Source organism: Bemisia tabaci, chromosome 4 (genome assembly GCF_918797505.1).
Source record: "Bemisia tabaci chromosome 4, PGI_BMITA_v3".
Lineage (NCBI taxonomy): Eukaryota > Metazoa > Arthropoda > Insecta > Hemiptera > Aleyrodidae > Bemisia > Bemisia tabaci.
Window position 1 is genome coordinate 30,180,233 of NC_092796.1, and position 24,797 is coordinate 30,205,029.

A 24,797-nucleotide genomic window follows, 5' to 3' on the forward strand; every position below is an offset into this window, starting at 1 on the left:
CTCTTGGAATTCTCAGGTCATTTAGATCTGGTTGCGAATGAATATCTCTGAAATGTTGGAGGAAAAATATTCACAGAATTTCATGAAAATTCGTATATTAACAAAGGAAATTTGGCAACATCTAAAAGCTCTATATGACAATTATCAGCAGTAATCTCTCTCATTGAAGTCCATATTTTATAGAATGCATCATAATTTGGTCATTTTTGGTCTCTCGTTGGGTCTAACCACCCTAACATGGGTCTGAGAGTCAATTTATGGAAAAATCTCAGTACCGCAAATCCACCAAACTTGCATTTTTCGCAAAAATCAGCCTCTAAACCCATGTATAGGCCAGTGTTGAATCCAAATAGAGACCAAAAATGACCGAATCATAATGCACTCTGTAAAATAAAGGTCTCCAATGAGCAAAAAAATCGCGTATGAAGTTGCGAAAATTCAAAGTGGGCCCAGGAACGCCCCTAATCGATACCCCTCCTTTGGCTCGTGAAAAATTACATCACAGCCCGGCGAAAATGCCTTGCCACGGCTCCAATTTATCGATACAGGAAAAGATGATGCTTGGAAATGGCGGAATAATGATTGAAATTTTGCCTGTTTAATTTCCCTTTTCACCGAGGCGAAACTTGAAGGTGGGCTACTGAAGCTTTTAAGGACGGGAAACGGAGGGAAAAGGCCGGGAGCGTAGACGCGGGAATCCTCTCAGGGCGGTGTAACCGTTAATGGAGCCTCAATCAAACAAGGATCTCAACCCATTTTCTCTCGCTCTCAACCCTGCTTCATCGTCCCTTCCTCCTCCTCCCCCCCCCCGAATCTCACGCCTCGCATCCGCTCCCCCACCCCCCCCCCCCCCCCCCCCAGAGACGTTCGTGCTAATTTCGACACTCCACGCTCCAGACCCTCAGTCTCCACCGTCGTGGGAAACGATCAGGTAAGTACACTGCCGTCCTAAGGAATAACGCCGTATAAACCTTCAGACCTTGTCAAATTTCCTTTCGTAAAACATGGATTTTCGGGTAAACCTATGCAAATTTTCCCTCCAATTTTTCAGATGATTCAGTTCGCAAGATTCTGAGAATATAAAGGAAAAATATTCATAACTCTCCTGAAATTTGGCAACTGTCGAATGTTTATACGGAGTTCTTCCTTAGCAAGGCAGTTTTGGAGACTGTCGTCGAATACGAACTGAATTTTGTTTACCAGCATATTACGCAAGGCCATGATCTAATACCTCTTGTTACAGGCTGATCCTATGCTCAAAATTTGACTTGCAGTCTGGGTACCTTTTAAAGGAAATGTATCGATATGGGCTCACTATCGCTGAATTTATCAACTTTACGATTTTTTACTTTTTGATGGTCTATATTTTACGGAATGCATCATGATTTGGTCATTTTTGTTCTCTTTTCAGGTCTAATTCTGGCCTTAACATGAGTCTGAAAGCCCATGTTGGCGCAAAATGAAGATTTTTTGGCATTATCCTAATTTTGTCTAAGGTTCCTGCAAATTAAAGGAAAAATATTCAAAACTTTACTCAAAAATCAATATTTTACCGAAGGAAATTTGGTGGCCCACGAATGTTCATATGGCGTTTAAACTGATGGCCAAAACTGCGTTTCTTCATTGCGGTGTCTCGAAATTTCCGCTCTGATTTGATTTTTTCGAAGAGAAACGAGTCGACTTTATTCCTTGAGATCTTGACAGAATATCTTGCCAATGGCGAAGAAATATCAAGGAAGTTTGTAAGAAATTACGTTGACTAGTTTTCCAAGGAAACAATAATGTCCACCTACCAATTAGGACCCACAGTTAATTGGTCCACTTGTAAATACTCACATAACTTACATCAAGCAGAAACACGATTCCATTCAGCTATTTTATTCTTGATTCAAACTAAAATTTTATTTACAGCACACTCAAGAATGTTTCTGCCTTAATAGAGTCGCTTTTTTCTCTAATGAAATTTAAAAATGATACTAAAGGTTATTACATACGGATGCTAGAACTTGGTGAGTTTTTGGACTACCGCTCTCTTCTTGTGCAGTATCTTGATTTATTTTGCAAGAATCTTAAAGGATGCCTGTCATTCTTGATACGTTGGAGCGCCTTCAATTTCGTATGATACTGTGCAACACCTCTGGTGTGAAATAGTTGCTTGAGGCGCCGCGCCGTAGTACGCTGCGACGCTGTGGCATGGCGGGCGGGCGGCCAACGCCTACAAACCTAGAGGGATACTTCAAGCGTTGCGCAATGCGTGAAGTATCCCTGTTAGGTTTGTAGGCGCCGGTGCGCATGTCGCGCTGGTAGCACGCCGCTCCGCTCTGTGTTTGGCTCAAGTATTTTAACTCGCTGAGTCAGCGTTTTTCAACTCATGATTTTGAAGTGTTTGCACACACAGCATGGATTATTCTCATTTAAATTGATTAAACATAAGTATGTCTTAAGGAAAACATAAAGGGTTTTCTAAATATTAAGGTGGTACCGTGTCAAATTTAATGATTTCGAAAGCACTTAATATTTTCTTTTATATTTTGTGCTGTAGTTTCTTTCAACACGGCGACAGCTCATTGGGATTAATATCGATGTCATTGTTTTAAAATGGTTTTACAAATATTTGCCACGTTTTAAAAATGTAAATATACTTTAAACGATGTAATATTTCAATGTAAAAAAGAGGTATATTTAAGGTATATTTCATATTGAAAATCTTTAGGATAGAAATAAAACCAAATATTCACCAATGACAATTTGAAAAGATGAATCAAAAGAAGAAAGTACCATTTCATTAGAAAAAAATGGATTACCGGAACATGATATTAAATGATGTTATAAAGTAAAATTTGCCGCCTACAAACATTTTTTGTGTTTTTAATATTCATGATAAATTTAAGGGCAAAAAAAGGCCGTTATAGACACCTGTCTCTCATTTTTTTTAAAGCTCGTTTCCTATGCAGTAGAAATAATTTTCGAGCGGTAAAAATAATAAAAAAATATGAATGCTGAGAGGCCTCTTACTGTTTTAAGGGCGTGTTGGTAAGATGGCGGTGGGGAGCGGGGCGGCAAGGCGCATTCCGTTTCCTCCATTCGATGGTCCTCTCTGTCCGTGTGGTGCTCCTCCTCGAGGGGTGGCTCAGCTAGCATGAGCATAGAGTCAGACTGTTTCTCCGATTGGTTCATCGTCTGAAACATTCAAGCAGCACCATCCAATCATCACACATCCATTTACTTCCGAGAGCAGCAATTATCGGACCGCTTTAAGCAGAAAGAACCCAAAGCCGCGTCGGCTATTCCCAAATTTAATCGGGCAATTTAATTTTTGACATGGAAACGGTTGTGCGGATTTTTGTGCAAATTTCAGTGAATTTTCTTCATATTACAAGGTTCCTTAAAATTTTCAAAAGAATCCATACTAATGTTTGTAAAAAATGAAATTGCCCGGTTAAATTTGGCAATAGCTGATGTGGCTTGGTTTCTTTCTGCTGAACGCGGTACAATTTGAATTGCGAGCCGAGTTGTACCCCCTGCTTTTATGACTCGTCTCTCATTGGCTCATCCGCCTGGTGCCTTTTACTGGGGTCTTCCTGGAAAATAATACGCGGCCTGTTTTTCATCGAAAATGACTCGAAAAATATTTACACGTGAAATATTTGAAGAATCAATTCTCCAGGTTTTCCTAAAGAGATTCATAGGTAAAACGTGATACTTTTTCCTCAAAAACACCGAACAATGCGACCTGGAATTTTGTTTTATCGTGACACCAAGTGTCATATTTTAAATTGAAAAAAAATCCAGGTCGAACTTTTTGGTTTTTTGAAGAAATGTGTCATGTATTACCCATCAATCTCTTTCAAAAAGGCGGAGACTTGATTTTTAAAATCACTGAAGGGTAAATTTTTCTTTTTTTTTCGAGATATTTTCGATGAAAGATGAACCTTGTATTATTTTCCATAAGGGCTCAAGAAAGTGGGCACCAGGCGGATCAGCCGATCGGAGACGACTCGTCCATAAATCACACGGTTTAAAAATATTCCAAGTTCATTTAATGTGATGCAGCAGGATAAAATGTACACCCTCAAGTAGGAGACAAAAATTGAGTAACTAAGAGAGAACAACGCCCTCTAGCCGCTACGCAGACCATTGCTACCGTACTAAGGAAAAACGCCGCATGAACAATCGAGAGTTGCCAAATTTCCTTCGATAAAATGTTTATTTTGGAGGAAAGCTACGTATATTTTTCTTTGAAATTTTCGGGAACTTTAGGTGAAATTGCGAACAAAATTATCTCAAAAATCGGAAGACAAAATGTTTACACATTTTCTCCAGAATTCGTGATTTACCGAAAGAAATTGGGCAGCGCCTGATCGTTCATACGGCGTTCTTCCTTAGTACGGTAGAGTGGCAGGGCGAGTTCCCGTGAGTTACTCCATGAGTTAAGTTTCCGAAATCTGAATAGTGCGGGTCGACAAGCTCATCTAGGGATTATCGCCAGGCGATAGCTGCAAAAATAATAGAAATCGACCCACTAGAACGATAGAACCAATTATGACGAAGAAGGAAAATTCAGGTAGTCAGAGAGCTTATAGTAATGACGATACTACAGCTTAGAAGGGTTAACTCTGCATCATTTGGCGCTAAGAGCGCCCACAAATTGCAGCAATTCAAGCACGTAGCGGACAATTTGCGGAAACTATCGTCAAATAAGTTTGCCGGTGGCTATCGCAAGTCTGAGCAGAGATTCAATTCAAATGCTTTTAGCGAGGCGCTTTTAGCAATGCTTGAAACTTTGGCCCGATTTTCTAGAGGTTGTTTAGCATTGAAAATTGGAAATTGATATCTTTAAGCCCCGTAGATTTCCGCCGTGCTGAACAATCTGAGTTTCCACGCTAAGACATATTTTGCTCTGCTGCGTCGCAAACACGGGAATTGGGTCAAATAAGCACGTCAACTTTTCGAAACCTGGGTATTCTGTAAAGTTGATTTGTGATGGAGTCAGGCTACACCTAGCCCTCCCTCCGAAAAAACCCTTACAGAGAGAAGATTCATGTCGAAGGCCAAAATGCAGAATCGCGTGCCTTCACTGCAACTTTCAAATAAAATTTCCGCTTCTACTATGCTATTTTAAAGAAAAAAACCAACCTTAAAGCTTGAAATTTATATAGAATATTCTACTAACAGAGAAAAAAAATCAAAGAAATGTTCAAGAAATTACGTTGACTATTTTTTTAAAAAAAAAACAAAGTACGACAGAAAGTCTGCAATGTCGCAAACGGAGATACGTGGTTTCTCAATTTGGCAGTCGATATAAAGCAGTCGCTCCAGAGTCACATTTCGACGGTGTGAGTCTGCAATCACATAGGTAACTCGGTTTGCGACGTCGCAAACTTCCTGTCATACTTTATTTTTTAGTCGGAAAACTACTCAACGGCAATTCTTTAAAACTGCCCTGATTTTTCTTCTCTTTGCGAAGAAAATCCTGCAAAAACTTCAAGGAATGGTGTCAATCCGTTCCCCTTTATAAACATAACATATAGGCGGAGATTTTCAGACACTGCAAACATGATATTTGATTGCGGACTTACGTCGTCGATTTGTTTTCGTTCGTGAATTTGGAAAATTCTCTCTGGAGAGGGATAGTGTTTACTGTTTGCGATGGCGTATTTAATCCAGGGGCGAGGCGTGAATAATCGATGATCGATGTATCGATGTACCAGTCATTTAAACCTATGGAAAAGGATCGATAAACAGGGTGTTCACAACAAACACCATAATGCTCGATGATCGATATTTTCCCATTTGAAACTGTGATGAAGAATCGATCATTATGGTGTTCGTTGTGAACACCCTATTTATCGATTCTTTTCTATAGGTTTAAATGACAGATACATCGATAAATCGCGGAGCACGCCACGCGACTGATTTGATCTGGTATGTTCGAGAACGGCAATACGAATTTTTCGCCCTTGGAACTTTTCAGTGAATTTCAGCTGGAAGAGGTCCATTAACCTTCCTTTTCATCGTGTGGGGGAGACGAACAAGCAGGGGGAATTACCACCTTCTTGCAACCCAGTTTTTCCGGACTAAATATGAGCTGTGGGAACACTACCAGAGGTCGGCGGAAGAGTCTTAAAAGTACTTTTTGACGAATGGAGAATTCGCACCCAAATTCATTATTGCTTCGTTTGAGAGTACTTAAAGAGCTGATCTCGCGGTATTTGTTTCAGGTTTGCCCTGGTATTGGAAATAGTAACAAATTAGAGTTAAAAGTGAAAAAATGCACCGCCTAGTGACGTCATCTGGCGGCACTGCCCATTTAAACACATACGCATGCGTGTATTTTAAAGGTTCAGATAATTTTGCCATATCTCCTCCTATAATTATTCAATTTATGAACCAAGGGTATCCTTGAGTTCAGTTCACTCGGTGGTTTCCACTAAAACGCAAAATTCATCAAATTTTAGACGCTTGCAAATTCTCCATTGTTAAAAAGGGGTCACTAAACCATAAACTAATTTGGACTTGCGAATACAGTTTTTTGCAGTTGAATGACGCGTAGAACACGATGTGCACTTTAAAAACACGAAAAAATAACTCAGGAACCCAGGAACACCCAGTTCAAAAAGTGCAATTTTCCCGCAAATTCAAAACGTCTCGTATGTTTCGCACTGAACCGAATGATTTGTCATCCGGCAATATATTTTTTAAACAAATTTTATCTCCATAAAACATCGACAGTGTAAGTCGGCAATCACATATCAACGGCGTTGGACCGCAATCACGTATCTCGTTTGCAGTGTCTGAAAAGCCCCACCTCCAGGGCCAGATTAAGGGGATGGCCCCATGGGCCGCGGCCAATGACGGCAAATCTATAGGGGCAGCAAAGTTTGCAATTTTTTTAAATGTAGGTATAAAAAAAATCGGATTTAGAAAAAAAATTACAAACGAGAAAAGGCGACCAAATCTCTCATTTCCTGAGAGTATAGTAATTTTTAATTTTGTCGTCTTCCAGTGATATAAGAGACAGCACCTTTAATTAGAGGACTTGAGATGAGAAGGAGAAGCCTTCGGCGCGGCGATCGGCATGTAACACACATTAGCACCTACAAGACTGCACGAATACTTCACGCATTGCATTAAAAGGTAGTGCGGTCATTGCGGACAGCGTGAAACGGATGGCTCATGGCGCCTACAAGAATGTATGAATACCTCACGCATTGCGGCAAACAGTGCGATCGGCATGAAACGTATACCGCCTACAAGACTGCGTGAATACTTCACGCATTGCGCCAAACACGGTGCGGTCTGCGCGGCGCGGCGGCGGAAGTTAAGATCATTAATCCATACTTATGTTTGTTCTTTCATAATTTTTTCGTTCATTTCTTATGAATGGAAGGCCTTGTCCACACAGAGACAGGTTTACGAAACTTAACTTTCGCGCAAAGTTCCGTGAACTTTTGCTTGTAGTGTTGACAGGGCTTTCCCAAAAAATGTGTTCTCCTTTTTATGCACTCCTCCCCCGCTGGCACGTTCATTTGATGGTTTTTATTGATGTTTCAAAACGAATAAGAAGGGGGCGGCAAAATACAGGCGGTCCATGGGCGGCAAGTAGGTAAATCCGGCCCTGCCCACCTCTATGTTATTTTTATAAAGGAGAACGAATTGACATCATTCCTTGAAGTTTTTGAAGAATTTTCTTCGCGCATAGAAGAAAATCATGGCAGTTTTAAAGAATTGCCGTTGAGTAGTTTTCCGTTTAAAAAATGAGGTACGACAGGAAGTCTGCGATATCGCAGACCGAGTCATGTGATTGCCGACTTACACTGTCGATATGTCTTGCGACTACACGATTTAAATCTACTAAATTAATTTCATTGAATATACGAAGTAACGTTAGATAATAAAATCTCAGCCTCGTATTCATATGGAAACAATATATAAGTCGAAACTATATTTTTAGAATTAAAGAATCGAATCGCTGTCATGTAATATGTGGCAAATAAGCAACAAAGCTCCATTGAAATACTTTTCATTTTTCAGAGGATCTGTGGATAATGAGAGGGGGTAGCAATTTAACTCCCGCGTAGTACATCAATTTTATCATTTTCCCGCCATATTCCGCTGTGTTTGAAATTCCCTTGAGTCGATGTACTTTTCAAAAGCGGGCTTGTTCAGGATTTTGGTGCCAAAAATACGTAATAAATCACCACGTAATCTCACCTCACCTGGTACTTTTAGAATATTGAATGAAAAGTACAAGGTCTAGTGACCCATTATTACCATTATTTAGGTGCGGGGAAATGCACGTATTGCATTATTCGAAGCAGTCAGGTGCTCAACAAATAAGTCGTCCCCTTTGTAAAACTGCAGCTAGGATTGCGCAATTTCTTCGCCGTTGCATTCAAAACACTTCCCGGAAGTACCTCATTTGAATCGTCAGGAAATGCATTGAATTTGTTTCTGGAGAATACTTATTAACGTTGGGTCTCTCGAGACGCTCAAGTCACGTGGCATAGCTGAGACTTTTACGAAATCTCATAACGTTGAAAAGTGCATAACTCGTTTTCGAAGTAAGTGTACTTAATTGCTTCAATTGACGTGTCTAAGAAAGGATTTACGTCTGAGAATTTCATCATAAGCTGCAAGAGAGTCATTTTTGATAAATTCAGGAAAAACTGGTGCCCAGCAGTAATTTTTTGACGCAGTATGCAGAGTGAAAAATGAATTTTTCGGTTCTTTAAATGTGTTGGTAATTTTTTTCTTGTTTCGGTAAAAAAAAATAAGGAAAACGACTAAGCTACATAAGTTTTGCACGGCGCATAGTTTTATATCGAAAAGGATTTTGCACGATCATCGCAAATATCAATTCTATAAATCATGGCTGGTAAAATTTTCGAATATCGCATAAATTGGCAATTCTGTTGCAGGTCTAAACGGCTCTTCCGAATCTGAAAGACTTTTTTAATTGAATCGACTTATGTCAAAACGCCCGTTGTCCAACACGGGGTTTCATAATTGCGATGGTTTCATTTCCCCCGCGACTTTTAAGAATAAGATCAATTTCTTTTGTAAACGTTTAATTATTATACTGAGGGGATTATTTGTAAAATTGTTCTACATTCCTAACGTCTAAAACCATCTTGTATTTTTACGTTACAACTAAATCGTCGTCTTAAATTCTGGAACACCGTATTGGACATCGGACGTTTTCGCATACCTACACCGATTCAATTGTAGCCAGGGCAACGTGATTGATAAATCAACAGCTCCTGTTGCGGTGCGTGCTTGGCGTTTCCATTAAAAAAAACCAGAGAGCCTTCAATTTTTTGCATGCAACACGGGCATCCCTTGAGTACGAATAGTTTCATTCATGCGTTGTAGGTAACGCTACCGAGAAAGTTAAAATGCCTTCAATTTTTCATGCATGCAACACGGGCATCCCTTGAGCACGAATAGTCGCATTCGCAGGCGATACCCTAAAAGAAAGCCGGATCGCCTTCAATTTCCTTGTTTATAATTATGAGATAGTTATGTCCTTGCATTGTCCGCGACATGAGGGGTGTTGTCAGCTTTTGACCAGCCTCGCCCATTAAGGAAGTTTGTCTACTATAATCAATCAGGGACTAGAATTCCAACAACTAGCTTACCGAAGAAATTGAGACAAAAATTTCTGAGTATACTATTTTGGAAAAAATGAAGAATATAACAAATTTTACATTAAATTTTGAAAGAATAATTTTTCATATGTAAAAAAATTATACACAATTTCAGGAATTAAAGACGGTTGGTCTCTTTGCATTCAGAGGGAATATGGCAGCCGAGTACATATTCGCTACGTCGCAAACTGAACAAATGTTTTTATAGGTTCACCATCGATATAAGACGCTCCACGGAATAGGAACCCTTCTGCCCGGGGCAAATCTTCCAAAGGAACCATTTTTGTCAAGTTTCGACGAAAAATCGATATTTCAGCTTTCTTTTAGAGTCCCGTCTTGCATACGAAGGAAAAGATTGCTATATATTTTTGGAAATGGATGTATATCTTTCTTTATATACGTAACAATTTAATCAGCCCAAATTATGTAAATGAAATAAGAAAAGCACGGGGTACAGGCTACAAATATTTGTTTTAAATGAAACAAAGAGGAAGCACTCAACCCAGCTATATTATACACGTAACAATTTAATCAGTCCAAATTTATAGTTCCAAATTGAAAAATGCAGTCCAGTTATACTATTTACGACTAGGAGAATGAACTTCAATTTCATGGTCAGCGTTAGCCACCACGGGTCTAAGCCTGTCAACTACGGCAATCATAAAGGCTGCCTAAGTAAAGATTACAAAATCACTATCATTTCTCAGTATTTTGCTCTGGAGAGCAGATATTTCAAAAAATCAACGGGAAAATGGGTTTCTGTGGTTTCACGGTTTTCAATGCTTCGGGGTTAGCGCAAGGAAGATTTGTAAAGGCCACGAAAATTCAGATTCAGCGATAAATTTGTCCTAAAAATCTTTATTAACCTGGGATTTCAATATAATTTGGCGTCCCAAAAATCCCTTATTGCCTGGGCGACGATACGGGGTCCTTTTCCCTAGTGTTAGGTTCGAGGACGGTCACATGAATAGAAATCAAAAATGAAGATTCGCATAAAACCGTTTTCTAACATGTGCGCATCGTCGGTCTTAATCCTATTTAACCTTTCGCGAAACGAACGCTCACACACGAAATTGGTGTCAAAGGTTAGTGCTCCGAGAGAAATTCTCTGCGCGTAACCCCGGTGCCTCGCATCAACAGCACTGTCTCCGGGATCTCGTCTAAAAAACGAAAGGTTGGCGGGAAACTTCGAGGCGTCGGAACGAAATCGTCTCTCTCCTCGCGAAAGAACGTAAATCGATTTCAATGTTGTCAAATTTCCCCTCGAAAATTCCGTTTTTATGTGGGGAATCGCAGGGCATTTCTAATTGAAAATCTCAACAATTTTTTCTCTAATCACATGCACAATTAGACAAATTGTGGAAAAAAATTACACAGGTATATTCTTTGTGAAAAATTGAATTGTTTGAATCGATTTTGCAACCTTGCAAAGGAGTTACGTTCCTTCGTCCGGAAAACGGCGAAATAAGGTTTCCTTGATCCGGCCAGGATCAAGTTGAAGCAGGAGAGCTTTCATTGCGTTGATAAAAGCGACGAAAAAGGACGGAAAGATTTAAGCGGAGGATAAAGGTGAGACCTCGGGGGAAAATTCATTTTCTCGCTTCCCAAAACTCCCCATATCGAAAGTCATGAATTAAACATCTGATGAAGCGGAACTTCAACCGGTGCCCAGTTGTCAAGTGAGGCCAATTTTAGTAAGCACGGCTATTATTTTGGTCTGAAGTTCAATGGGGCTCTTGCATGTGTCAGGAATTTGCGATTTGAGTACTGATTCCCCAGGGAAATTTTACGAGAAACACGATGGTGCCACTGGTTTTTTTGAAACCAGCAAAACCAACCATGAAAGCAAAACCAAAGCTCAAAAAAAGCTCTCAAAGTTGAGACCGTAATGGCGGGGATATATCACGCTACCCTGAGACTCCACCTCCATATCAAGACAAATGCAAAGATAGGAAGCTACGACATTAACAGGGTTGCCACTTTATTTGAGGACTCCAAAACTGAAAACGAGCCTACCCTGTTAATGTATATGTTTTCTATCTTTGCATAGAGAGTTTCTCTTTATATAGAAGTGGACTCACAAGATAGCGTGGGATATCCCTCCATCGCAGCATCTTCTTTGAGAGTTTTTTTGAGCTTTGGAGTCAATTTCAGAGAGAACCAGAGTTGCACAATCGTGGAAAGTACTAATATTGCAATTCCTCAAGCATGCAAAAGCTCCGTTGTCTGGCAATACTTTTTTGAAAAACACGATATATGAGCGGAAGTCATGCAACTCTGCAATCGATATATGTTTTCGTGGTTTCATAGTTCGTATGTTTTTAAAGAGTACCATTCCGAATTTGCATTTTTAAATTAAATTTAAAAAGCGAGTCAAAGAGCCGAAACTGAAGTGGACTGCATTTTGCAATTAGGAACCAACTATGTCTGGCTCAATTAAGAAACAACATACGAGGGGCTTGGAGCACAACGCGCATAAGGGCAGTTTTTGCTATTTCGAAAAATACGTGTTTGAAGTTTCGAAATTCCATGGGTCCTTATGGCGGAAAGAGTTTTCAAACTGACTTTTTGATGCTTAAAAAGTGGAGATTGAGAGCGAATTTATCGCATAATAAGAGTTAAGACTAGTTTTACTTGACATCATTAATATCTCAATATTTTCAAAAACTGCAATTTTGCGCCTTGTCCTCCAAGCCCCTCATACGTGCCATATTATTTCCTCTTGAAGTTTCGAAAAATAATATCCATCTTTTCAGTTAAACCTGTTTTCCACGTATCGCGAAGCCTGAGATTGGTACGCGGAACCAGAGAATCGAGCAACAGCACTTGACATATTTCACCCCTAATAATGATCAGATCACCCTCAGAATTGACTTTTACAGTTGCATAAGAATTATTTACGATTCCTCGAACAAAATGACACGTAATTTTTTGAGAGTAATTCTGACTAAATGGATGAATTTAACCAGATTCAACTTATTACAAGAAACTTTGCTTAATTTGATTGACCTAAGCATCCATTTCCTCTCTTCACCTTAACTCATTTCAAAAGTCCTCCCAATTAAAGAATCAGAAATAAAACACAAGAAAATTGAAAACCTAAGGCTCAAAATAAACAGAATGCGTACGACGCTTCGGGGTGGTTTCAACCCCCTCTAGGCAAGGAAACCCCAAAAATGGATTTGACTAGGATTCCACGACATAGCATCGGCATCGGCAACTCAAGAGGTACCTTTAGTTTCTTGTTAATTCCATCCTTTACCAGCACGAAAGGAAGGACGAAGGATCAATTGGACGGAGTTAAACAGAAAGGAACCAAGCCACATCGGGATCGAACCGAAAAAAAGAGGCTTAAAGTTTAGCTCCTGCATAAGACTCAATGTAAAAAATAAACTTCAAGTTCAATTTCTGCAAAATTTGCTCCAACGAAAACTTTGAATTTTCGGCGATAGATAGTAGAGTAGTGGTTGAGTTCAAAACCACTCATAACTCAATTTTTTCCAAATTGTGGGTTGGTTCCTTTCTGCTGAACTCAGTCCAATTTAATCAAACTCATGACTGAATTCTCCTCAATCTCGTCTTATCCGGCCGACTAACACAAAATTCCAACTATCAGGCTGCTAAGGGGTTTTTTGATTTTTGTATTTTTGTTTCATGGTCGAGGAGAGGGTTAAAACCACCCTGAAACGTCCCAGGCGTTCTGTTTGTTTTTATTCTAATTGGACGTATTTCTATCAAACGGAACTATGTTCATTATGACGTGAGCCCTGTTATGCACATATTCCAATGGGTCTCAGGGCTCATGTCTTAATACACATAGTTCCGTTTCATAGAAATACGTCCAATTGCAGGTTTCCGATTTTCTCGTGTTTCGATTCGTTAAATTATCCGGGTTGTTTTTGTACATCATAGTTGAAGAATCAGACTAGTGGTACATCGGTGACTAGTAGAATGGCTAGACTCGCCCCTTTCATGGAAAGTGGCTTAAAAATCACATTGGTAAAAGTTTGGGAGGGGCTAATCCCACCCGGCACGTGCCTTTGCCGGCCACCTCCCTGGCTTTGGTCCAGCCTTGATTTTCTGTGGAGCGCTGAACTTTTGCCACTGCCATGTCGCGCCGCACAGTGGATCGAGTCAATAGGAGAATTCGGACAAAATTTGGAAACCTTAAACGCTTATAACTCCGTTTTTACAAAACTTTGAGGTTCTAAAAGTGGTTCCACTAGTTTTCTCGTGAAATTTTCTCTTAGGATCACCCCATAAAGTTGAAAATGTGACGAATTCGACATAAAAATTCGCAGTTTTAGCAAAAAATTGCATGTCCGACCTTTCTACATATGACTCAATCCACTGTGCGCCGTACTACCACACTGTGCCGCAGCGGGCAGCGACCCTCCCTAGCCCCGTTCACCAGTTTCAACTGGATTTTAAGTTCCCTCATGGCTGGGAAACGTAGGGGTCGTAAACATCCACCCTACGCTGCGACTCTGCGAGATAAAACTTTATTATTAAAACTCCTGTTGCTCTCCTCGGAGTTTTTGCTACAAATGAAACGGCCTCTCTGTTTAATTATAGGATGAGAATTGAAGCATCGCAAGACGTATATCTTGATCGAAAATTTAAGCAAAATAAGCTTCATTGCAGATAAAAGGAACACTGGAAAAAAACATATTGGATCTAAAGTCCAGACTCTTAAAAACATCGACAAGATAAAATCCTCTTGATTCAATCAGATTTAAGCTTAAATCAAGAACCAAGCCTCTTAATTTGAGCGGATTTCCTTTTGATTTAAGCTTAAATCTGATTGAATCAAGAGTCATTTTTCTTGTCAATGTTTTCAAGAGTCTGGACTCTAGATCCAATGTGTTTTTTTTCCAGTGAATGCTAGATTTTATCGTATTCACGGCCGTTTCGGCGCCCATCAAGAAATGTGGTTGAATTTTCCATCTTTATACATTCCAGAGACAACTTGAAAATTGAGCTTTAAAAACAGAAAAAAATAAAGTCCTAACATGACCGAAAACAAGAGAGACGTACTCTGGTCTCGTTTTTCTACTTTCCACGCAAATCTGAGCGACACCTCATCCCCAGCATAGAGCGAAGCATTGCGAGCACATGTCTGGTGCCAGCGCGCCTTCAATTTTGCGGACGCAAGACGGGCATCCATCAAGCACGAATAGTTGTATCTCTGCGCCGTCATCAACGCGCGTTCTTTCCCTAACTCTCTTTCCATATTGTGTTGGTTTCCGTTTGTAATCGGGCTTCGTTACTTAACTTCTCACCCGACTCTGAGCGGCATGATTAGTAACGTAGAGTGGAGAACAATTTTTTCACCTCACGTGACTAGAAATTGATATTTTCCGCGGGAGAATGAAATCGTCACGGGAGCTTTGGGATATCAAGACTCAGGGGCTCAAATAGGACTCGTGCATTTCCCCCTCCGTCATTCGTTGTATAAGCATTCAACTATTTGTTTGCTTGTTGACAACAGAAAACTTTTTAGAGGTCGGGCTCCACATCCTGTGATCGCTTCGGAGGGGAAAGCGGGGGGCGACCCATTTTTTTTCGACCGACACCTCTGAAAGTGCAATACATTCTCAAAAAGTTTTAGTTTGATTTATACAGTGAAGTTTAAGTTTAGTTTTATTGTCGATAAGTTAGGAGAGGAATGTATCATATTTCCCTTGTTTTCAGAAATCTTTTCGAGTAATGAAATGAAAGAAATGAAAATATACAACTTTGCCGCATTCTCCTTTAAAATTTGCAATTTAAGCATCAAGTGTGGAAAATCCGTCAGCTTTAATAGAAATGGAACCATCAAGGACTTGACATTCCCATCGATAATTTTTGTTAACGACAAGCGATTTATTCATGTTGAGCATTTCAGACCCGTGTTTCTCCTTCTTACGAAAATACATGTTCCCTTTTGTAACATTTGAACTCTTCGTCCGTCAATTTACAAAGTGGGCAAATAAAGAAAAGCGGATGGTTTTCATTTCTGCTGAATGAATATTTTACGCGGAGCACTTCATTCAAAGATTCTTGTGGCGAAGGGTAGTGGGCTAAACGAACCGATACTGCATCAAAAGCAAGATAATATAACTGACGATCCAGCTAAACCTCAGTGTGGTTTTTAATTTTTGATGACGTGTACAATTTTTTCGTGTCTCGAGGGAATAGTAAAAGATGACACTGCTGTGTGCTGTCTAGCTTTGAGAAAAGTGTTCATTTAACTTAAAGATGTGAGAGAAATTTTTACTAGTGTTGGTTACATCTCCACATCTGCGAATAAAATATATTATTTTTTTTTCTAACAAAACTTATTTAATACTGAGCATTTTTTTTTTAAAAAAAATTTAAGGCTAACATTTTGGTGGTATAACATTTTGGTTTTTGTATAAGAGAATAATTGTATGTATTTTTTTTTTAAATTTAGAATCAAAATTAGTATTAGGAAAAAATAGCTCAGGAAATAGGATATAAACTAGGTACATCCTATTTATACGGTCATAAGACCTAAAAAGAAATAAAACATAACCGAGCAAGGTTCTAAGATTCGGTCTGAGGTCTAATTAGAGAAAAAATGTATGAACCTATTTTCTAAATACATTTTTTATTATCATCGCGCGGCGCATCCTCTTATATTTTCTTAGCAAAAGGCAGTACAATAGCCTTGAGTAAATAAAAAAAAGTGCATCCTCAACATTTCAGTAATTTTTTTCAAGTCGGTATATTATTTATGAACCCGTTTTCTGATAAGAAGTGGGGAGCAAAAAACACAAAATAAGTATATAATTTGATACGGTTCAGTGAAATATACTTGCCACACGAGCTTAATTTTAAGATGACTGAACATAATTTTTTCTCTGAGGCACAATTGCGCCGAATTTTTCCCCGTTTTTTTTTACGGGTGATGGGTGGTTGCACTCTATGAGCAGATGTTGCCGCTAAACATAAACCATTTCCCGATAGCTAATGAAAGGTAGTGAGCAAACCTAAAACTAAGGCAAAAGAATCCATCAATTTGAACGAACGTAACACACGGTGCTTACCTTATGAACAAAATGCAACATATTAAAATCGACAAAACACACGACGACACCAAAATTTTGCAGGCATGTCGGCTAGTTGGCAGCCGCTGGCCGACTTGGGCAGTTGGGCCTCAAATAGACCGCATCGGACGGACAAGAACGACACTCAATTGCAACACAGAACACGAGTAAATGCTGTGTCGGTTACTTACTTACGTTCAGATCCAACACGACATTGGGGCACGGAAAACCAACGATCTGAGATTTACAGTTCGAACTTGTGTTTTGATTTCGAGTCAATTCCGACCGCTGTTCGCACGCACAAGGATATTGATTCGCGGGCGGGCAACGCTAGCGCTCCTCGTGGTCGAGAGGTGAGGCGGCGCGGCGACTGCGTGTTGCGTTTCCGGAGATTGCCGGCGCAACTCCCGAGCCGTGCCCCGCAACGAATTTTTATGTGTTTTTTCGCGGTATTAATGTCCTAACTTGACATGAGTTATTGCGATTGGTTTTCTCTGCGAGCCATTCAGATATTCCTTAACGTGCTCGGGAGGGGGGGGGGGGGGGGTTAGGTGAGGAGCGGGTCAAACCAATTACTATGAGCAGAAAGTAAACAAGGAGAGGAGACTATTTTCTTTACAAAAAAAAAGAGGAAACCTGCGGAAACCGAAGATATTTTCGGAAGGAGATTTACTTTAAGGAGGGGGGGGGGGGGTTGTCCAGTTTTATATCGAAGGCCAAATAAGCCGAAAAAATGTCTCCGTCTGCGTCATTCGAAAGCTCCGGTTATGTTTTATTTTATTTTTTTAAGTTTACCTCACTTTTTTAATTGTGTATTGTTTAGCCAAAAATATTATGAGACCAACGCAGAACGACATTCTTTATAACCGGCAAAAGTGCGAAACCATGTATCTATATCTCAGTGATTCAAGTTTCCGTTCCTATTTGATTTTTACGAGGCGAAATACGTCAACTTTAAAGTAGAAACATCGTGGAAGTTTCCAAGAGACTACGTTGACTAGTTTTCCCAAGAAAAAATAATTTGCGACAGGGAGTCTGCAGCGTCGCGAACGGAGGTGTGTGGTTTCGCATTTCGGCCATCTATTTAATTTTATTTATTTTGCTAAGAACAGCTCCAACCTGACATTTCATGAGAGTTACCCAAAAAGTAAGTTGCCCTATTTTAAATCCACCAAACCAAAAGATAACAGATTTGTTAACAACAAACCAAACCAAAGAATGCTTTGAAACTTTCTCCGCATTTTCTTAGGATCTTAAAAATTTACTAATAAAATATCACGCCGGAATGTTGATTAATGTTCCGTAGAAAGAATAAAACATGAAAGGAAATTAAGAAAGAGCGACGCCAAAAACGACCGTTTTTTGGCACAATTTGGGCCAGAAGGGATTTTTCTGAAACCGGGCCCAAACGATACCTTATGATACCCTAAAACTCTGGTTAAAATTTTAGCTTGAGTATACGCACGGTTTTTGAGAAATGAGGGGGCAAAGTTGCCAAATCGCCATCATTCTGGACAGCATTTCTACAGCAAAAAGACGGGAAAAATGGACGAAAAAGTTACATTTTGATGGGTTTCGGCTGTAAATGTTCTTATTGGGCCCCCAAGCATTTAACTGTGTTCAGTTTCAAAAAGTTTGATCGCACAGTGGTCCAAAGTGGGGAGAAATCGTCGACAAATCAGGATTCTTTGTCAAATTTTTAAAAATGGAAATAAAATTGTCGGTCTGCTGCAGTTTTCATGGCTAACAATGTTCTTATCGGTCCTCAATGCATGAAATTGTGTTCAGCTTCACAAATTTACATCGCACAGTGGTCAAAAATGAGGGAATTAGTGGACAAATTAAGATCCTCTGTGAAACTTTTTAAAAATGAAGTGAAACTGTTGGTCCCCAGTAGAGTTTAGATCCCGGAAAAATTCTTTAAATTATTTTTTGGACTGTTTAAATCATTTTTTAATTTTTTCTCTCCATTTTTCCTTCTTTTTTTTAAATTTCTGAAAGTTTGCATATTTTATTGAGATAATGCTACAAAGTCTATTCTATAACAACGTTCTATAGACAATACGGTCTGACATGCAGTAATAATTAAGAAAATTAAATACATGAATTTTTCCGGGATCTAAACTCTACAGGGGACCAACAGTTTCACTTCATTTTTAAAAAGTTTCACAGAGGATCTTAATTTGTCCACTAATTCCCTCATTTTTGACCACTGTGCGATGTAAATTTGTGAAGCTGAACACAATTTCATGCATTGAGGACCGATAAGAACATTGTTAGCCATGAAAACTGCAGCAGACCGACAATTTTATTTCCATTTTTAAAAATTTGACAAAGAATCCTGATTTGTCGACGATTTCTCCCCACTTTGGACCACTGTGCGATCAAACTTTTTGAAACTGAACACAGTTAAATGCTTGGGGGCCCAATAAGAACATTTACAGCCGAAACCCATCAAAAATGTAACTTTTTCGTCCATTTTTCCCGTCTTTTTGCTGTAGAAATGCTGTCCAGAATGATGGCGATTTGGCAACTTTGCCCCCTCATTTCTCAAAAACCGTGCGTATACTCAAGCTAAAATTTTAACCAGAGTTTTAGGGTATCATAAGGTATCGTTTGGGCCCGGTTTCAGAAAAATCCCTTCTGGCCCAAATTGTGCCATTCTTGGCGTCGCTCTTTACTGTCGCTCCTCTGACGTACGGCCGTATCTTGTTTCCGCGTGAGCCCTAGAAAGTATGGATTTATATGTGAAACAGGACTCATTTGGACGTATTCATGCTAAAAGGAACTATGTCACATGCAAATCCTATGCACATAGTTCCTTTTGGCATAAATACGTCCATTTGGGAATTATGATACGCCCTTTTGTCAGAGAGACGCCGTTATGATGTAGTTGAACCGGTTTGACGTTAGTTGCGAATCCGTCCAACTAATCTATTTGTGAGAATGATGCCGAGAACTTGAGATGAAAAGGAGAAGCCCTCGGCGCGGCAATTGGCATGTAACACATATTAGCGCCTACAAGACTGCACGAATACTTCACGCATTGCATCAAACACAGTGTGGGTATTGTGGTCAGCGTGAAATGGGTAGCGCCTACAAGAATGCATGAATAATTCATGCATTGCGCCAAACACAGTGCGGTCAGCGTGAAACGCATAGCGCCTACAAGACTGCGTGAATACTTCACGCATTGCGCCAGACACGGTGCGGTCGGAAGTTAAGATCATTAAACCAAATTTTGTGTTTGTTCTTTCATAATTTTTCCGTTCATTTCCCATGAATGGAAGGCCTTGTCCATTAGAGATAGGTTTACGAAACTTGACTTTCGCGCAAAGTTTCGTGACCTTTTGCTAGGAGTGTTGACAGGACTTTCTCAAAAAATGTGTTCAACACGAGTAAACGCGTCTTATGCACCCCTCCCCCGCTGGCACGTTCACTTGATGGTTTTTATTAATGTTTCAAAACGAATGAGAAAGGGGCGGCAAAATATAGGTGGCCCATGGGCGGCAAGTGCGGCAAGTAGGAAAATCCGGCCCTGCAGATAAAAGTGCTAAAGCAATAGGCAACATTCGAACTGAAAATGAGGATAAATACAAACTAAGCATCTCTTTGCTTCCATTTTTTAAAAAATAATTATGAATTTCGGGACGATCCCGGGTGCATCTCTGAAAGGAGAGCAGTAGAGCACGTTACGGCGGGCTGTGGTCTTAGTAAAGTTCCGTTTTTTGGGGATCCCTTCATCCGATTTTCAAAATCATACCTTAACTTGGTTCAAGGCCGAGACTATGCTGAATCAGCGCAATATTGAGTACTTTGAACTATTGTTTATACTTCGAAAGATGTGAAATAGAGGAATTCATTTTGAATATGGCCCTCGTTATCATGCACATTTTCAAGGAAATTTGCGGCAAGGAGTAACAAAATATTTATGGTAAAACGACAAAAACGCGTAACTCGGTTTACGACGCCGCAGACTTCCTGTAATTGTTCACTTTTTCGGTGGAAAATTACTCAACGTTATTTCTTTCAATCTTGACTGATTTTTCATCTCTATGGAAATGTCAAGCAATAGTAAATGTTCATTGTAGTTCTAATATAAAACAAAACGAGAGCGGAGATTTTGAAATACCTCAATTCATCGTTTCCTGAACGAGGGAACGTAATTCTATTCCAAGGTTGCAAAGTCGACTAAAACGATTTAAGTTTCTCACAAACAGGTACCTGGATGTACAATTTCGTCCAAAATTTGTTTATGATATTTGCATGAGATTAGAGGAAAAATTGGAAAAATTTTCAGTTAAAAAGTCCTATGATTCTTCTTGTAGAAATTCAATTTGCCTGGGGAAATTTGGCAATACTGAAATATAGTTACGTGCTTTCGTGAGGGAATGACAAATTGAGTTGCACGTTTTTGCTGTTTCCCCGTCGATATTTCAACTCACACGCAGCTCAAATTCTTTGACTTCAGTGCAGAAGTAGCACCATCTTTCGCCTCTGATCACATTATAACGGCTTTATTTCTCTTTAAAATCATGAGTCGGAATCAAAAGTAAGTGAATAGAAGGGCACGAAAGAAACACACGGCGGATTGTTGAAAGCACTGCAAAAAAGGCCGATCGATAAACAAAAAGATTGACAGTTACTCCGTGACATATAAGCCAGCAGTCATAGAAATTCCTCGCACAGTCAAGTCTAACGTCAAATGGAACATATCAAATACGAAAGCTTTTAAGTCTAAGTAAGGATATGGTTCCTTCCGTAAGTCTTGACTACCATCATTTCATTCGTTTCGGTTGTTTCTTTCCGTGGCTTTCTTTCTCTTTTTATTTCCTCTTACATTAAATAGAGGAAAGTTAAGCTTGTAAAAATACGGGCGCCTGGATTTCAGTTTTCCTTCAAATGGATGATTATGCAATTTGAGCTACGGAGATCAAAAAAAAGAGTGCAAAGAACTAACATTTCTGGCGGTCTTGGATTGGTAGCTTTATGTGAATTTTGAGCTGCTAAATTTGAATAAAATCGCCGTATTTTTCCCCCATGACTCTCATGTTTAGCTTCTCACTAAACACTTCTTCCAACTGCTCCAAGTCCCCAAAATGTTTTTAAATAAAGAGTCTCTTAATTTATAGATGTCAAAATAATGAGAGGGTAAGGACAAGAGATACATCTTGCTTGAGCTGTTTATTCAATAAATTACTTGATGTGAATAAAAAATCAACAATAAATAAAATAATGACTATAAAAACTACACACTACTGCTATAATTATAAATAAGAGACACAAAAAATCAATACTTTTGATACAATTGACTGTACGATAAATGAAATGATCTACTATTTTCCAAATTGATCAGTGGGATTGTCGTTTGGCTTAACACCACTTACGAAAAACACCCTATTTCAAGCGCTCAACAGGATTACTATAGTCTATCTATAACCTACCTTTTGATTTTGAAATTACAGAACTAGTATAGGCACCATCGAAACTTAAAAATAAGTAAATCCAAAAATACTGGAATCAGCAATGAGAACTATTGTAGTCGCCGTTCTAAGCGTAGCTTACAAATTGGAGGTGTCTACTCAGAGGTATTTTATTCACCAAACGATTTTACGGTCAATCAAGTAGAGATGTATACTATAGCTAAGAGTTTATCTCTTTTGGAGCGATAAATCAATTTTAAAGACTCCTAGTCAATTTGACTTACTTTCACACTTGGCACAATAATTACATATGCAACAATATTTACAAGAGATGTTTGTGCTACAGCACAATAAACACATTGCTCAACGTTAAATTGATCCAGTCTTTGCGTCTTTAAATGTCTAAAACCTTACGTCTCTTTAGATAGTATTCCGTGCTGGCTCAAGATTGAACGGAAATTGTCTCCGAAATCACAATTCTCACCATTCTCACCTCGGGAGTAGAACTTTCCGATCAACACTACTCTTCATTATGGACTTTATTTTGCAATTAGAGACTACAATTTCTGGTTCAGTTAAGGAACAGCGTATGCACCATTAGTTCTCCTATGTACATAAGCGTTTTCACGAATGCGCCAGAGATTGCAATTCCTTATTGCAAAACTGAAGTCCAATGTCTGAGCCCACGGATTAACAAGTATTCGCTGGTCCTAAGGCTAGCATATTCCGACGCTTTTGAACCCTCTAATAGAAACAAAAAAGAAATAAACAATTTTTCTTTATTTATGAGGTTTTACAAGGAGACGCAGTTTTATAAGACCTAAAAAACCCCTCTTCTTCTCTTTGATCGGCCCCAAGAGCAAATCAAGTATTAATTTTTAATGTTAAGATTATTTATGAGCGGAATCTTGCTGAAATATTAATGATGGTGGAAGAAAAAGACTTGAAATCGTCGCTACCAACGTTTTGCTTCACATCGCCTACCTTTTGTGAGGCTTCTTTGCGGTGGGTTTGACGCCTCCTTCTCGTAGAGCGTTATAATTATTTATTGATTCATTCATTCATTTTTGTAGATCAACGAGAGCTCAATGTACTCTCGGCAGAAGAAAACATGAGACAAAAGATGTAAGGACCTAAATAAATTATAGAGGTATCAGTGAATGGTGTGAAGCGTTAGCACGGGGAGAATCATTCACTTTGGACGGATTTAAGCAAGGAAGCCATACCTACATGTAGAGTTTGAAAAATATGTCGGTCTGCGTTCTGGCCAAAAGAGTGGGGAAGAGCATACCTACGGTTCACTTACTTTGCTGTAAACCTGGTACTCTCCCAGAGACAAGAGACCCTCCACTCGTATCTCGGCGATGGTGGAAGCTTTTACTTTCGGGACTTCAACATTAAAGTGTTGACTTACCTACATGGTCGATGTTCAACAACGTGTTGGCAGTTTCGTTTTGCAAACAAGCCGAAGCTTTGGAAACTTGTTTGGATCATGACGTCACCCGAAGCTCATCCCACCATGTAGGTAGGTCAAGAGCCGAAAAAAGAGTGATGACTGTTGCTCCTTTATAATTGTCCATAAGGAAGTGTTGAATCCCCGAAAGTAAAAGCCTCCACCTGTCACGAAGAGGCCAGAGGGCTGATTATTGAAATTGACAGACAAAGCGATAAACGAAGATGACCAACTGAAAATTAAGCGATCCTATTGGTGGAAGCGTATGGCTGCAATGGACAAAGGAGGTAAGTAATAGACTAACTAACGGCAACTCACGAGGGGCCCTACAGTTTGTTCATCATTTTCCCCTTTAGTCATTGAGGTGATTCGTAAAGCACAAGTGACGTGCTCGAACTGGCGTACGATATATCGCAATGATTAGGTAAAAAATCTCGGCAGATTTTGACTTTTAAGCCAAACGAAGGACGATAGCCCCTGCGCAAGAGCCTAAAGAATCATTCTAAACCCAAAAATGGCAAAATTTAGAGAAATTAAAGCAGAATAGTGTTTGGAAAAAAACCTCCCATTCGATACAGAAATCGATAGCTGAATCGAATGCAAGGTTTTATACCAAACACTATTCTGCTTTCATTTCTCTGAATTTTGCACATTTTTGGGTTTAGAATGATTTTTTATGCTCATGCGCAGGGGCTATCGTCCTTTTTTTTGCTAAAATTTCAAAATCTGCCGAGATTTTTGACCTAATCGATGCGATTTATCGCATGCCAGTTCGACCACGTCAATTGAGCTTGACGAATCACTTTAACAACCATCCGCTTTAACCAATAGAATCGCTCCATACTCCCTATCTCTTCTTCCTCTATAGCTTTGTCTATCAACTTCAACAATCAGCCCACAGTGGAGGGATTCTTGTCTCTGGTACTCTCCCCATAGAGGTACTCTACCTTCCTCTAGCTTCACGTCGCATAGTGATCGAGTCAATAGGAGAGCTCGGACCAAATTCGGAAACTTTTCAACGCTTCGAAACTCCGTTTGTGACACTAACTTTGAGTTCCAGAAGTAGTTTTGCTACCGGGTACCCTCCTGAAATTTTCTTTAAGCAGCACACCTACAAAGTTTATGAATGTGGCGAAATAAACGTAAAACATTGTGCCATTTCTTGTACAAAAAATTTATGTCCGACCTCTCTAATTGACTCGATCCACTGTGCGTCGTG

The 24,797-nt window shown here is 39.5% G+C and overlaps 1 protein-coding gene across 1 annotated transcript in view; it reads right to left on the bottom strand.

The window, feature by feature from the left end:
* Positions 1–17,146, bottom strand: part of LOC109036750 (uncharacterized) — a 28,249-nt gene extending 11,103 nt beyond the window's left edge. The window contains 2 exon segments of the mRNA XM_072299667.1: positions 3,016–3,180; positions 16,703–17,146. Of these exon segments, the coding sequence (XP_072155768.1) occupies positions 3,016–3,180; positions 16,703–16,723 (186 nt within the window). The 5' untranslated portion in view covers positions 16,724–17,146.
* Positions 17,147–24,797: the final 7,651 nt, after the last annotated feature.